The 14,903-nt window shown below is 34.1% G+C and overlaps 1 protein-coding gene across 8 annotated transcripts in view; it reads right to left on the bottom strand.

Annotated features, from left to right (window-relative positions):
- Positions 1-3,589: 3,589 nt before the first annotated feature.
- Positions 3,590-14,903, bottom strand: part of LOC148273533 (ciliary microtubule associated protein 1A) — a 56,852-nt gene continuing 45,538 nt past the window's right edge. For 2 of the 8 annotated variants that reach the window (XM_088238572.1, XM_088238570.1), the window contains exons 4-8: positions 9,867-10,114; positions 5,778-7,812; positions 5,501-5,698; positions 5,032-5,156; positions 3,590-4,932 (exon numbers count right to left, since the gene is read on the bottom strand). In XM_088238572.1, coding sequence (XP_088094698.1) covers positions 4,117-4,932; positions 5,032-5,156; positions 5,501-5,698; positions 5,778-7,812; positions 9,867-10,114 — 3,422 coding nt within the window. In that variant the 3' untranslated portion in view covers positions 3,590-4,116. Of the gene's footprint in view, positions 4,933-5,031; positions 5,157-5,500; positions 5,699-5,777; positions 7,813-8,004; positions 8,249-8,340; positions 8,469-9,866; positions 10,115-12,665; positions 12,846-14,903 lie in introns of those variants that run through there. The other 6 variants (XM_088238569.1, XM_088238573.1, XM_088238575.1 and 3 more) reach the window with 6 other exon arrangements.

Raw genomic sequence — 14,903 nt, forward strand, 5'->3', positions numbered from 1 at the left:
GTGTGTAGGGGAAATATTTCAATTAGGTGAATCTTACCCGTATACATAAAGGTTTCAGCTCTTTAACTTCACAAACATCAACAGATGAAAGAATTGAAGGAATATAGATGTTCAAATATGGGCAGAATGATGAATGTTACGCAGTGTGTAAAGTGGCCACTTAAACCAGTTAATGTCAGGTCATAAGCCCTGTAGATGCCTAGACTTCTATATTACCTTCTCTAAAATGTTCTTCATCTATGTTGTAATATGTCTTTTATTTTAGTTGAAAATTAATTAAATACATTTTATTTTGTGTATTTTTTTATCCATCTACATGTATGTTACTTTACTTTTTAATTTTGCAAAATATATGCATATTATTTATGTGAAGTTGCTGTGCTATAATATTATGTGTATATTTTTCTTCGTTTGCTTTATATATTGTTTATTTTTGACCAAATATGTCATTTTTGAAATCATAAAATGAAAATTCTATATTGATAAGTTGATTATTGCATTGTTGATTCAGAAATCCAGATTTAGATGAAAATAACAAGATTTTATTTTGACCGCAATGAAATTTTCCACTATTTACGATGTGTTGTTATATTATGTAGGCGTATCTTCTAGTAGATGTGGAAACAAATCGGGAAGCAGTATCTGCATACTTGCTAAACCTGATAACGGATTGGTATCCACAACATATAATAATATTTATTTATACATAACAATATTTAGCATATCCGGACGGGATGAAGAGCACATATATTCGTGCGTTTGAAATTTAACCAGAACCCCGAAGGAGTGTATTCGACTTAATCTCTCATTGAGATGAGTCGACACCGTGGTTGTCTGCCATGCCTTAGGTCTTCGGTACGATTCCCCGGTAGGATGGACATAAATATTTTTTGAAATAAGGCACTGGAGTTTCGAAGTCTTTCTTTACAAAAAATATTGTAATGTAAAAAATATTTATTATTATAAAATATTTATGTATATCATGTTATTCATGTCGGTAATTAAAGCCGAGACATTTCACAAGTAGGCAAACGGGCCGACTATTTGACCACGAGACAGACGTTGATTTATTCAAATATAAAAAAATTGAGGGCTATTTGCGATGAGTGGTAAATAACTGACTATTGAAAAATGAGAACCAAGTTGTAGTAGAGTTGGATTCGAACCTCGGACCTGTGATCTGTGAATCCGCAACACTAGCCACGAGACCACAACCCGGTTCCTTCTCCAAGAATAAGAGGCAAAAGAGGATAAAAACTAAATACTTGTCTGCGATAGATTTGGATTGAACATACTGCTACTAGTATTTATTCAATGTGTTGTTGACATAAATCTTTGTTTTTGCAACTGAATAAAAATTCGAGTTAACGATTTTTAACAAAGCGTTTATTGGTCAATGTTACTTACATTTCTGTGGTTTAGGTATCCGAGTTATCTACAGGAAGCAGTTTATCTTTACGAATGATATGAAGCAAACATATGAATATTTATTCTAACTAAAAGTTTATGAGATTCAGTAAACATTGGAACCAACAAAACGGAATAAATAATTATTGTTATTTCTCGATTATAATAATAAATATAATGTCTATGGGATTACGCTTGCAGAAAATTAGGTCAGCGTTGAGGTTAATTGACGAATTGATGGTTGAAATATTGACTTTATTGTTAAGTGCCAACCTTTTGCCTTTTGTTATATTCAAAACAAGCTTAAACCCTTGTTAGATAATTTCCATCTCCCACACCTTAATAACTTATATGGTATCGTAACTATTTTATTTTTGATCTTTGACTTGACATTTTATTTTAGCCAATGGTTATTTATTAGTCGTAGTCTCTACCCATTTGACGATTTATATCTAGAGTCTATACGCGTCTAATAATTTACCTATCTTAATGCTCTCACCTGCAAGGGGCGGATGTCCCAGGGGACAATATTGTCTTTTTAAGGATTGACTATTTAGATGCACCTTGCGATGCTCCAAACTGAACCTTTCATAAATTAACCTATTATAATCCCCTCCATTTACTGAAAATGTACACTTTATAACCCAGTACATTGGTTCCAGGAGGACACATTGAAATTAGATTCCTAACTTAGTACGTCGTGACTACGACAATTTATTATTAAATATAAACTTGAATATTATTAAATTATAAGTACAGTAAACCCAATGAGTGTAGTTGGACACTCTCAAAAGTGAACTAAATAAAACAATACCATCTTCGAAGCTGCCTTTTATTGACTACTGGAGGGCGATTCAATTACTCAATACAAAGTGCCCCTCAACACCTTACACGGCACATAACATTATTACGGTTTGCAGTCATATTTATTAATAACGAATGTCCAATTTGAACAGAGCCTTACTGAAATTTTACTAAATAATATGTTAACGCTAAAGTATTACCACAGACTACTATAGTAATCCATCTATTTTTTTACTTGTAGAATTTTGCGAATTAAGCGTCCGCATATTCTTCAATGATAAAAGTGTACCTTAAGATAAGTGCCACGCAGACGCTGAGTGTGAGCGAAAGAATGTTAAATTTGGCGATGGACTTCTGCGAGTATTATAATAGTCCATGCAAGCATTACATTAGTTGTATTTTTGTTCAGAGTGAGTACTTGTTTTTTTTACTTCGGTAGGTTGTTTTTAAATAAATAAAATGTTGAATTACATGGTGTCTTAAATAGTTTTTGGTTAATCGCATAATGAATTTTTATTTTAGGTAAACAAAATGGCGAGCAAACAAAATAGGTAAAGAATGTGGGAAATGAGTATTTCCGGATCATCAAGCTGTAATATGTACTCAATTTTATGAAACAAATGATTTCTAAGTTTTTTCTTTCATTGATATCTTATGATTGCAAAAATACTGATTTTTAACCACGCTCCCATAATTGGAGGTTATGTTGAAATTTTCTCTATTTAAAAAAATTTATTGTGTTTGTTCCCTTTAAATAAAAACATATGAGCATCTTTTTTATTGAGAAAAAATACCCGAAACTCGAAAGACATTTTTTTCTATCTGATTTAAAAAAAACACACTTGGGTTCTCGTTGGTGATAATAATATTAAGAAATCATAATTAAGAAACCTTTTTTTACAAAACTTGCAGTTCCTTGTGGTTTTTATTAACAGACATAAAAAAAATCCATGATATATTAGAAAATGTGTTAATAATATATCCAAAGACTAATTTCAAAAAAATAATTATGAAGTTATTTACGGACAGTGTCCATTTATACAATTTATAGGGATAAATATTACAATATAAGAACAGTTTAAAGCATTTAAAAATAATAAAAGAAGAATTGCCAAAGATAAGGGACACCAAGACAAGACTTTCCTCAATTTAAGCGACATCTAACGGAATTTCCAGAAAATAATTAACATTTACCTTTTGTCATCTAGAAAATGATTTGATAAAAGTTTATCACTATAAAATATTTTAAAAAATTATACCTTTGTAATAAATGAATAATTCAAAAATTCTTATTTTGCACCTCATTAAAAATCAGAAATACCTTTAAAAATCTATTATATTAATACCCATAAAATACCAATAAAACAAAAGAACTATATGTTTTTCAAAGCTTTTATTAGTAACAAAATAATCGTCACATTTCGTATAAAATTTTATGTAAAAATTATGTAACAATAGATGTGATTTTCAATTTTATTTTACATATCGATTGATGGACTTAATTTGTAAATGATAGGTGAACTTAAACAAAATGATCGCAGGTGACTAAATTTATGTCATGCAGAATTTTTTTAGCATTTTATATATTTTTACTCACAAAATGTTTGTTAGATGTTAGACAGGCTTTTGTTAAGAAGGGGTTCCGCCTTCGTTTTTGGGTCAGTTCTGAAGAACTCTAAAGAACCTGTGTGGGTTAGTCGCAAGTAACGTCTACAAATCCTTAAAGTTATGGAATTGAAACCGCGGAATAGGAATTTTACTTCAGTCGTGATTTTTCTGAAATCGGTACTTTCGAAGGAAGATTGGCGAAAATATTTATTTTTATTAGGGTGTTACATAGTTTTCAGGTTAAACAATGCTAAAAATATAAAAGTTTTTTGTCGTTTGAATATCCTGTGCATTTTTTTATGATGCACATATGTATTTTTGTACAGTGACGGTTCCATTTTGGGACTGTTTCTGTACTGTCGCTTGTGATCTAACTTGGGCCTGCTGCGCCTTGACGCTCTGTTGCGTGGATTGAGAAGACGTGGAAGTCCTCGTCACTTTAGTGGGTTGAACAAACGTCTCCGTTCGCACAGTTTGTGTCTGCGTTGGGGAAACAACGTAAGTTTTCACTGTACGAATAACGTTTTTCTGCGATGGCTGAACTTCCGTGGTGTAAGTTCTCGTTGTTTTGGTAGTTGCTCCATTCATAGAAGGTTGTATTTCGTAAGTGGTGGAAGTTTTCGCAACACCGTTGCCGGTTGGCCGATTTTCGGTGGTGTATTTTTCTACGCTTCGTGTGACAGTTGCGTCGCTGGGCTGTACTTGTTGTACACGTGTAGTGACTTGAGTATTTACGCTGTTGCTCTGACTGGGCTCAACGTATCTTGTTACCGTTTCGGATCTTGTATTTCTTTCAGATGTATTACTACCGTTTACTATTTGTGTAGGGGTAACTGGTCGAGTTATTGTCCTAATTTCAGTGTTATCTACTGGAGCTGGAAGGCGGTTAATTTCAGGTTTTTGGATGGTTTCAACTGTTGTTATTCTAGTTGGTTCCGTTTCGTGCGTTGTCGTTGTTGAGCGGACTTGGTGTACTTGTGTTTGAGATTGCACATGCGTCTTGTTAGCTTGATAAACTTGATTTTCCACAATGGTCTGATCCGCTCTCAATTGGCTAACATAAGGCGAATGACGAATTCCAAAGCTGTGCGCAGGAGGGGTGTCAAGAACAACCTGCAATTTAATATTAAAAAATAAAGTATTTTTTAATAAAAGTTTTAATTATGCTCAACTTTAAAAAAAAAATCCAATCTGTAAATCATATAAAATAACCTTTTCAGGAGAGTAAGTTCCTGGCGCTGGCACCTTTACCCTGTCATCATCTGGCACCTTGAACCTCCCAGACATTGTATACATGGGGGTGTCGAGTACGGATGGAATGCGGTATACGTTTGGAGCTGTAATTCAAAAACACGTTAAACTATTTGTATATGATTTAGTCAGTGTTTTATTTATTTTTACGGCTAAAAAAACATCTACTTTTCTTTTTTATAACAGCAATAATAACTATTTTATAAATTGTTATTATTATTATTCTATATATTTGATTCTAAGACTTTGTAAACGGTTGGTCCTCAGTCCATATTTAATGCCGTACCTACTCAGCATTTTTGATGCAGAAGAATATGTATCTGTGATATTATGTGCCTATTCTGTAATAATTTCCTTATTTAAACATTAAGTTTTATTTTTGTTAGAAATCTAAGAAGTAATTAAGGCATTTGAAAAATCTCAGACTTACCAGGTGTGTCGGAGAATTTTTCAGTTTGAATTTTGAGGCCAAAGGAATGTTTTGGAGAGAATGTGAGGACGAACTTTTCAGGGGAATAGTTTCCTGGTCCTGGTACTGCGATTCTATCGTCAACTGGGAGCTTATGCCGTCCTGATATTGTGTACAAGGGAGTATTCAAAACGGATGGCATTGTATATACATTGGGTGCTGAAATATATTAACATGTAATTAGTTATACCAATTTATCAAAATCTCAATAGGAAATAATTATTTAAAAATATTTTACCTGGAGTGTTGAAAGCCTGTTCTGGGAAACATTTTATTCCGAATGTGTATTTTGGCGTACCATCCATAGTTGCATTGTCAGCTTTTTCTGGATTGTATGCGTTAGGTCCAGGTGTATTAATCGGTTTTTCATCCGCTAATTTTATACCGAAAGAGTATTTGGGAGTATTATCCAATGTTGCTGGATCATATACATTGGGTCCAGGATTTTCGTTTGGTTTTCCGTCTAGTCCTTTTGGTCTCATTGTGTAAGCAGGTGAACTTTCCAATATAACCTTATCTGATTTTTCAGGACAATACGCATTAGGTCCAGGCGTGTTAAACGGTTTTTCATCTGCCAGTTTTATACCGAATGAGTATTTTGGTGTGTTATCTAATGCATTTGGATCATATACATTAGGGCCGGGATTTTCATTTGGTTTTCCATCTAGTCCTTTAGGCCTCATTGTGTATGCCGGTGAGCTTTCCAATATAACTTTGTCTGATTTTTCAGGACAATACGCATTAGGTCCAGGCGTATTAAATGGTTTTTCATCTGCCAGTTTTATTCCGAATGAGTATTTTGGTGTGTTATCTAATGCATTTGGATCATATACATTGGGACCGGGATTTTCATTTGGTTTTCCATCTAGCCCTTTTGGCCTCATTGTGTATGCTGGCGAACTTTCTAGTATAACTTTGTCTGATTTTTCAGGACAATACGCATTAGGTCCAGGCGTATTAAATGGTTTTTCATCTGCCAGTTTTAATCCGAATGAATATTTTGGTGTGTTATCTAATGCATTTGGATCATATACATTAGGGCCGGGATTTTCATTCGGTTTTCCATCTAGTCCTTTGGGCCTCATTGTATACGCCGGTGAGCTTTCCAATATAACTTTATCAGATTTTTGTGGGCAATACGCATTCGGTCCAGGAGTGTTGAATGGTTTTTCTTCGGCTAACTTCAAACCAAATGAATATTTTGGTGTATTATCTATCGCGTGTGGATCATATACATTAGGACCAGGATTTTCATTTGGCTTTCCTTCATAGCCTTTGGGTCTCATTGTGTAAGCCGGAGAGCTTTCCAGCATTACTTTATCCGCTTTTTCCGGTTGGTAAGCATTAGGACCAGGTGTATCCAAAGGTTTTTCATGGGGAGCTTTTATTCCAAATGAGTATTTTGGAGCTGAATCTAATCCTTCGAGTGCATAGGCATTTGGACCAGGAATGTTATCTGGTTTATGGTCTTGTCCCTTTATTCTAAAGGAATATGCAGGAGAGCTTTCTAAAATAGCTTTATCAGCTCTATCATGGTTATACGCGTTGGGAGCAGGTGTATCTAATGGTTTTTCGTGAGGAGATTTAATACCGAATGAATACATTGGAGCATGATCCAACATTTTATCAGATTTTTCGGGAGCGTAAACATTAGGACCCGGTGTATTATCAGGTCTATGATCTTGTCCTCGTATTCTGAATGAATATGCAGGAGAGCTTTCCAAAACAGCTTTGTCAGCCCTATCGTGATTATATGCGTTAGGAGCTGGGGTATCGATTGGTTTCTCATGAGGAGCTTTTATGCCAAACGAGTACATTGGAGCATGATCTAGCATTTTATCAGATTTTTCTGGTGCGTACACATTAGGTCCTGGTGTGATATCAGGCTTATGATCTTGTCCTTTAATCCTAAACGAATATGCTGGAGAGCTATCTAGGATAGCTTTATCTGCTCTATCGTGATTATACGCATTCGGTGCTGGTGTATCAAAAGGTTTCTCGTGGGGAGTTTTAATGCCAAAGGAGTACATTGGCGCATGATCTAAAATTTTATCAGATTTTTCTGGTGCATAAACGTTAGGACCTGGAGTATTATCAGGCCTATGATCCTGTCCTTTGATCCTGAATGAATACGCTGGAGAACTTTCCAGAATAGCCTTATCAGCCTTGTCATGATTGTATGCGTTAGGTGCTGGGGTATCGAGAGGTTTTTCCGAAGAAAGCTTGCAGGCAAAGGAATACTTTGGTGCGTGGTCGAGCATTAATTTATCAGCCTTTTGAAAAAAAAAAACATTATTTTATTTTATGTTTTATATTTTATAAATGCTAATTAAACAATATATCAGGTATCTTATTTTACAACTACAAATAATAATATCTATGGGATAAATATTATACTTTGTACATTTTGTTATGGTACTATACATTTGATTATAATGTAAAAACAACAACAAAGAACAAGGCAATTTGATTATGATACATTTTGCAATATCAATTTATTAAGTACAGTAACATTATCACAAACACCTATACTAATAAGGAAATGGCAGTATTAGTATTTGATGCACAATCACAAAGTTTTGAATACCACTAGTAAAATTTAAAGCACATTCTTCGTAAACCAAAGCAGACAGCAGAGGTGAGATGGAAGAAGAAACTGATGTTAGTAGTAGTTATAAAGATGATTCCAATAATCGCAGCAGTTTTGAGCTGAAAAATGTAATGATGAAATTTAAATTTAAAATAAAAGCCAAAAGTATTTTTAATGCAAAATGAAGTACAGTTCTAGGTTTTTCACTAACCTGGGAAGAATATAGCAAAGCTAGTATAGATCTGCCTCAGTGGTCAGATCAGAAAGCTGAGTTCCAAGAAAAGAAGAGTGTTTAATACCAAAGGTATGGGCAGGAGAAGCTCTCTGGTTCACATACACCTGAAGCAAGTATTGTTAGCAAATATTAATTCATGCAAGTTTAGTCGAAATGTCTACTCATTAGTAATAAGTCATTTAATATAGTGGTTAAGTTAGGTTAGGATGTTTAGCCATAATTACTTAATTAAACTGCAGCATGATTGAAAAAATCAGCATAATTATACCAAATGATGTTGTAATTTTGTTTTGATGTGGGGATGAAGATAGGCAAGATAAAGAAAATTAATTATGGTGAAATATTAATTTAATTAATTAAGTGTAAATATGGTTCAGCTTATAAGAAACATAAATACCATTTTGCATGCAGATATAGAAATAAATCAAAAATCGTTAAAGATGTGTTTGGGTAGTTTTTCCTTAAAATACCGCAAAACATATACCAGTCCCCTTGGTGGTGCCAACATTTAAGAAAAATTGCGAGGTGCCGAACGAGAAAAGCTGCCCCAAGGAGCTTTGTGTACTCTGGTAGCCCTATTATTTATGCGCAGAAAGAAGAACGTAAGAATAAGCACTTTGTTAGATTGCGGCAAAGAGGAAAGTGAATTCTTTAGCGACTGGAATGAAATTGATTGGACATGATAAATAAGCTAATTTTCTAACAAAAATATCATAAAACTCTTGAATATCTATTTGGAAGCCACCAGTTCTTTATATCCGACCTGACTTGTGAAAAATTCACGGATTTTCATATAAAAATAAAACCATTTATTTCACGCAACTAAAATTTTATTTTACGTTTAGTTACGAGTATTATTTTAGTAAGTTTTTGAGGGTTTCCAAACCAATGTAAATATAACTCCAGCAAAATCATATGCAAATCATCATCATCATTCCCCTTTCCGCATCCAGTGGTGTGTAAGGCATTGCATTGATAAATCAAATGCAGCGTAATTCGATAATCTGTTACATGAAGGTAAGGTGATTAGTCTTACGCTACAGGCGCCAGTCCAGGAACAATGAACGAATACCGTTCAAAAAGTCTTAGAAATCCGTTTTTCATTTCAACCCTGTCAGGAATCGAACCCATGAACTCAAGAATGGTAGGCGAACGAGTCAACCACTTCACGACGAGATGGACTTATCTCTACTCGATTTTCTTATTCAGAATTTTTAGCTAAGAGCAGCCATCAAGTCGAAAACACTTGTCTTGTTCTATTTCGCACACAGAACTGTATTCTTTATCCGCTTGGAAACAGAAAGAAAAATTCTTATTTAAATACATTTTTTATTAGCATCTAGTTGTGCGGATAAAAAATGATGATGATGATTGTGCACTTAACTATTCATTAGAATTAATGAAGTTTCATGCATAATGGAACATTATGCACCACTAGGAGAATAATGAAGACTATGCCATTATTTGTCTATTCGACATGTTAAAACTATCAGGTTTTCTACCTTCTCGGGGGAGTAGTTCCCTGGCCCGGGGGTCTGCGTATCGTCCGTCCGCTTGGGGCGCGCGGCCATGGTGTAGGACGGCGGGCGACGCCCCACGGCCTCCAGCTTATGGCCCTCGTACGTGCCCGGCCCGGGGAGCAAGGCCCCCGGTAGAGCCACCTCCCGGGCCCTGCCGCTCATGCTGTAGGCTGGAGATCCTCCTCCTACTCCTGACCCGTTGCAGTTTCCGACGTGGTAAACATTCGGCGCTGAAATATGCCAAATTAATCCATCGACGTCATCACTTTCTTTTTTAAAGGAAATCACCACTACGCCCCCTATCTTAGAGACTATGGAAGGAAGTTGAAAAAAAATAGGGTATTAGAAGCAATCTCAGAAATCTCCATTGAAGGATTTACTAAAATATTTGCGAAAAACTGAAAAAAGGAATTGTGATATTTTTAATTATACTTCACCTCAATGCAGAATGCTAAGTTTGCGGTGTCAAGTAGCATAATTGAAATCTGGTTTTGAAAGATTTAGACACGGTTTTGATTTACGCTATTATTAGGTAGTTAGGTTTTTATGTATTGTTTATTTTGACATCAATAACTAATTTTCCGTTTTTGGTGGAGATTTCTAAATTTGCTTCTAATATCCTCAAATACACCACAACCAAACCACTAAGAGGCGGACTTAACTCCACTCAATTTTTGTTTTCAGGATTTAACCTGAGAGTAGCTATCGAGTCAAAAACACTTGTCCAGAGTTAGAACTCTGGACATGTGTTTTTGAACTAGAGTTCTATTTCACAAATACTTTTCTTTTTAAAATTACTTAAATGTTATGTCTTTTAATTTTCATTATTTTTACTACGCATACTCGTATGTATATCAATTAAAATTAAAATATTGAATAGAATTATGGCAAAATTGATTAAAAAATTAATTCCTTTTTTACCAGTCGTGTGCAAGGGTAGGCATTAGGAAAAATAACGTTCTACTTTTTATGTTAGTAATAAATCTCACAAGACAATTTCCTTCACACAAGTTTCATGTTACTGTATAAAATAGTCATATCTCTAAACAATCTAGAAATTGTACAATTAACAAGGTTTCATGTGCCACAAAGATGTACAAGGCAACAAATGTCATTTCTGGGAGAAAACTGCCGAACCAACGTCAATTACAATAACGTTATTAATAAGGTTGGCAATTATTGCCAATAAATGTAAGAAAATTGTTGATATTTTTAACACGAATGATTCACAAATCAAAAAACGTCTTGAATCTCACTTTTTACATTAAATTAACGTTAATTATTTTTAGTTTCCTCTTAATATATAAGTGTATTTTGTTTCTCATCTAAATTTTCGTTTTCTATTTTATTTTTTTCTCCACTTTTATTGTTGGTTTTCATTATGTATAATTTTGAACAAAATTTGTTTTATTTTAATTTTATCATTTCGCGTACCAATGTAGTAGGTATATATAATTTAGCATTTAATGTAGTTGGTATATTTAATGATTACAGTGTACAATAAAAGGCGAACTGCGGTGTTAAAAAAAAAAAAAAGTGTTATAAATAATTTTGCAGTTGGCTTGTAGTCGATGTTGAAATCACCTCAGTCCCATCAATTACCCAAAAGAGTGCTAAATTTTATGCTGTCATTCCAACCGGCTTATATACTCGTAGCCTATTATACTCGTAGAACGCAAGCCACTGTGATTTTTTGTGTTTAAAGGGAAGTTTTTTCTGCGCCGACACGATGCGAATAGTAAAATAAATTATTGACCTAAGGACATATCATTTTTAAATCACAAATGAACGTGTTTTCATGTATTTATAATGTTGGGCTTGTTAAAAGTTATATTTATTCAGTTTACGCACATAGGCATGCATGATTCTGAAATTAATACTTTATATACCCATCACCTCTTAAACTAAGATTAGAAAAAATAGCTTTCTCTTTAATAACTATCTTATTTCCAATAATTATTCGAAACCTACGAAGATTGATTATGGTTGATGATTTGATTGCTGAATCAAGTGTGGGCCCATAATATTAGCGATACAATTTTTTCATCTATCAGTGGGAAGTTTTAATGACCTTAGATTTATTTCCTCGTCATGTAATTTAAGACAATTTCTATACAATAAAACATGGCGGTGAACCATAAATAAGGCAAGTCTTGTTTTTGCAATTTTAAATAATGGGCAAAGATTAAACCTATCAGTCCCTCCTTTTATTACAAGTTTTATTTATTTATTGAACATATGTACTATAATATTTATGTATACATTTTCCACACATCCGTATGTAAGATATATTAGACAGATTCAAAAGTGGGGTGCAATACGGTATTGTATATAAAAATCTCGCATCGCAGCAAATTGGCTTTCCCAAGACTCAACACTACGTTACTTGACAAATGTGAAATAAGACAAATCTCACTTCCAAAGTAATCACTTCTCTACGGTGGAGATACTACCGTATCCTAAATTGGAAAAAATATCATTGAACTAGTATAATATTATCAGTATCGTAAGTTCACGAATAAGAAACATGCATTTTTAGTACATCTAACAAACATTTTAAATAAAAGGGCCATAATGTAAGACTATTTCTTTTATGACATTATAACACACCATAAAAAAAGCACGAAAATATTGCAGGTATAAGCAATTAACATCATCAAACGTACCGGTGGCAAAAGAGAAAAGTGTTGGACGAAACATTTTGGAGCAAAAGATGCATATTTGTTTCAAACACATCCATGCTACAGGCAAAAGTGATACAAAACAGAAACTGAACCATACCGGGTGATTGTGCCGCGGCGGGTTTCGAGGGTGGCTTGATCCCGAAGGTATATTTAGGCGCTGCTTCTTTCACAACCTTAACTGCTGCGTGGGCTTCATAGTCTCCTGGAGCCGGTGTCGGGGCGGACTTGGGAGAGCGAGGGCGCGCATGCAGAGAAGCGCTGGTACCAGTCGCCTTACCTGCCCTCCAAAACTATAAGTAAAATCCTACTAAACACTAACCCACGATTTTTCCATCTCCGGGTTCACAGTCGGTGGTGGTTGAGGGACTATTTACGATTTCGTATAGCGCAAAATCAACCTCGACGCTGAATTTACTATATAATATCTTTACCTTATTTGGTCAAAGCTCTTATACTTTGAGACCTTAAGGTTTCCTTGACCTTTACTCCATGTTTTCTTCCGCTAAGCTACTTTGAAACTCTTGAGGGCATAACACTAGTTTGCTTATTTGCTTTTATGTCAAAGTTAATGTTAGAATTACTCTTTGTTATTTGTGTATTAACTATTTAACGTTTAACTTGCACCATGGTTAATGTTATGAATATTGTGTTTGCAATAATAGCCATATTTACATTGTTTCTACAAGCTCAGATAAAACTGTTTCTTGTTACTTTTCTGGTAATAAAAGGATGTTGCATTTATAAAAAAGTTGGGTGAATGTCAAAATCGATACATTTATAGAATTTTTTCATTTGGCTATGTAATTATGTAATTAGTATTATCTGATTTACCTACAAAACTTCTTCTTGGTGATTTATTCTAAGTTTATTCAGTAAATTTATCGTCTCAGCGTCTTCCAATTAGGACTTGTCCCGCCATATGTCTCTAGTGACGTTTGCCGGGAGATAGAAGGTGCCGTGGGTGGACTCGGTCCTACCCAGCATAATCCGCCGGTTGCCTGATATGGACAAGCGACTATTTCACACCTACGTCCGACGCTCAACCAACAACATCAACTTTACGAAGGTTGCCAATATATTGCACAGAATATTCAAGAAGTTTCGACCGTGCCTTAGTAAATCAATTTCTGACTCATTAGCTTATTATTAAACACAAATTTGGTCAAACGGGAAAGGAGAAAATTAGCATGCACCACGTGAGGTCAAAAAACTAGCTTAGAGGTAATTAAACTGTACTGAAGTTTTTTTTTCAAAGACAATACATTGATTGCTGTTTATCGGTTGTATTTAAAAAAAATATGAAATTGTGTGAAATCTCAGTGGTAATTATAATCTATTTGTATTCTAATACATACTTTTTTCCATTAAACGACAAAATAAGATATTTAAAAGTATTGTGCAAAATTTAAATATCTACAAATTTGCGATGAAAAACTTAAAACTACTTTGTTTTTCTCTCATTGATGTTTGATCCTTCTAAATATAAGTATTTGATTTAAATTATGAAATTATAAATAGCTGTTTAAAGCTATTTGGAGCCACCAAGAAAAAAAAAATATTGATTAATTTTTACAACAAAATTATGAATTATTAACTTATTTGAAACTATAATGGCTGACATGAAAGTAAAAGTTTATTTATCCATGTATTTGTTAAATAATGTTAAAAAAATATATTTTACGTAGTCCATGATGTAAAGTTTATCTCCAATCTATATTGCAATCGTTAGTTATTCATAAATACAGTATTAGAATTATCTTTTTTTATATCTAGCAATGCATTACAAATTTATCAAGATGCATTTATAACAAGTTAGCAGTTTTAATTAGGTGTGCAATAGTTAGGTGCTTACTTAGCCATCCATCGATACAACCTTCCACCTTAGTAATGTTGCACCCTACATAATTAAAGCAAAAGATTGCCGATTATATTAAAGATATAAAATCAAATGAATATAATACATATTAATACAGGAAACGTACTATTATCAGGTTTTGTGTGAAAGCGTTCTGTGTCACGCGACATAAGCGACATTTGTAAGATTATGGTTGAAAAATAGATAATATAATCTATTGATTGGGAGAAGTCCATGTTTAAAACGTTAATTAACATAATTTTGTGAGGTCCGTAGAAATATGAGAACAGACGCAGACAACCTAACCGTCACCGAGCGGAGGTGATATGGTTGGCTAAGCCATACACTGCGGTTGCCTCCCGAGAGCCTTAACCGCGCTTGTCTACTTTACAAGACATCAAGTTTTCGACGTCCTGGAAGTCCGCTGCTGACTGTTCGTCGGCAGTTCATGTCAGAAACTACGGGACGCGAACCTGACTC

The sequence above is a fragment of the Micrasema longulum genome, unplaced genomic scaffold, assembly GCF_059751315.1.
Source record: "Micrasema longulum isolate JH-2025_06_02 unplaced genomic scaffold, ASM5975131v1 h1tg001921l, whole genome shotgun sequence".
Lineage (NCBI taxonomy): Eukaryota > Metazoa > Arthropoda > Insecta > Trichoptera > Brachycentridae > Micrasema > Micrasema longulum.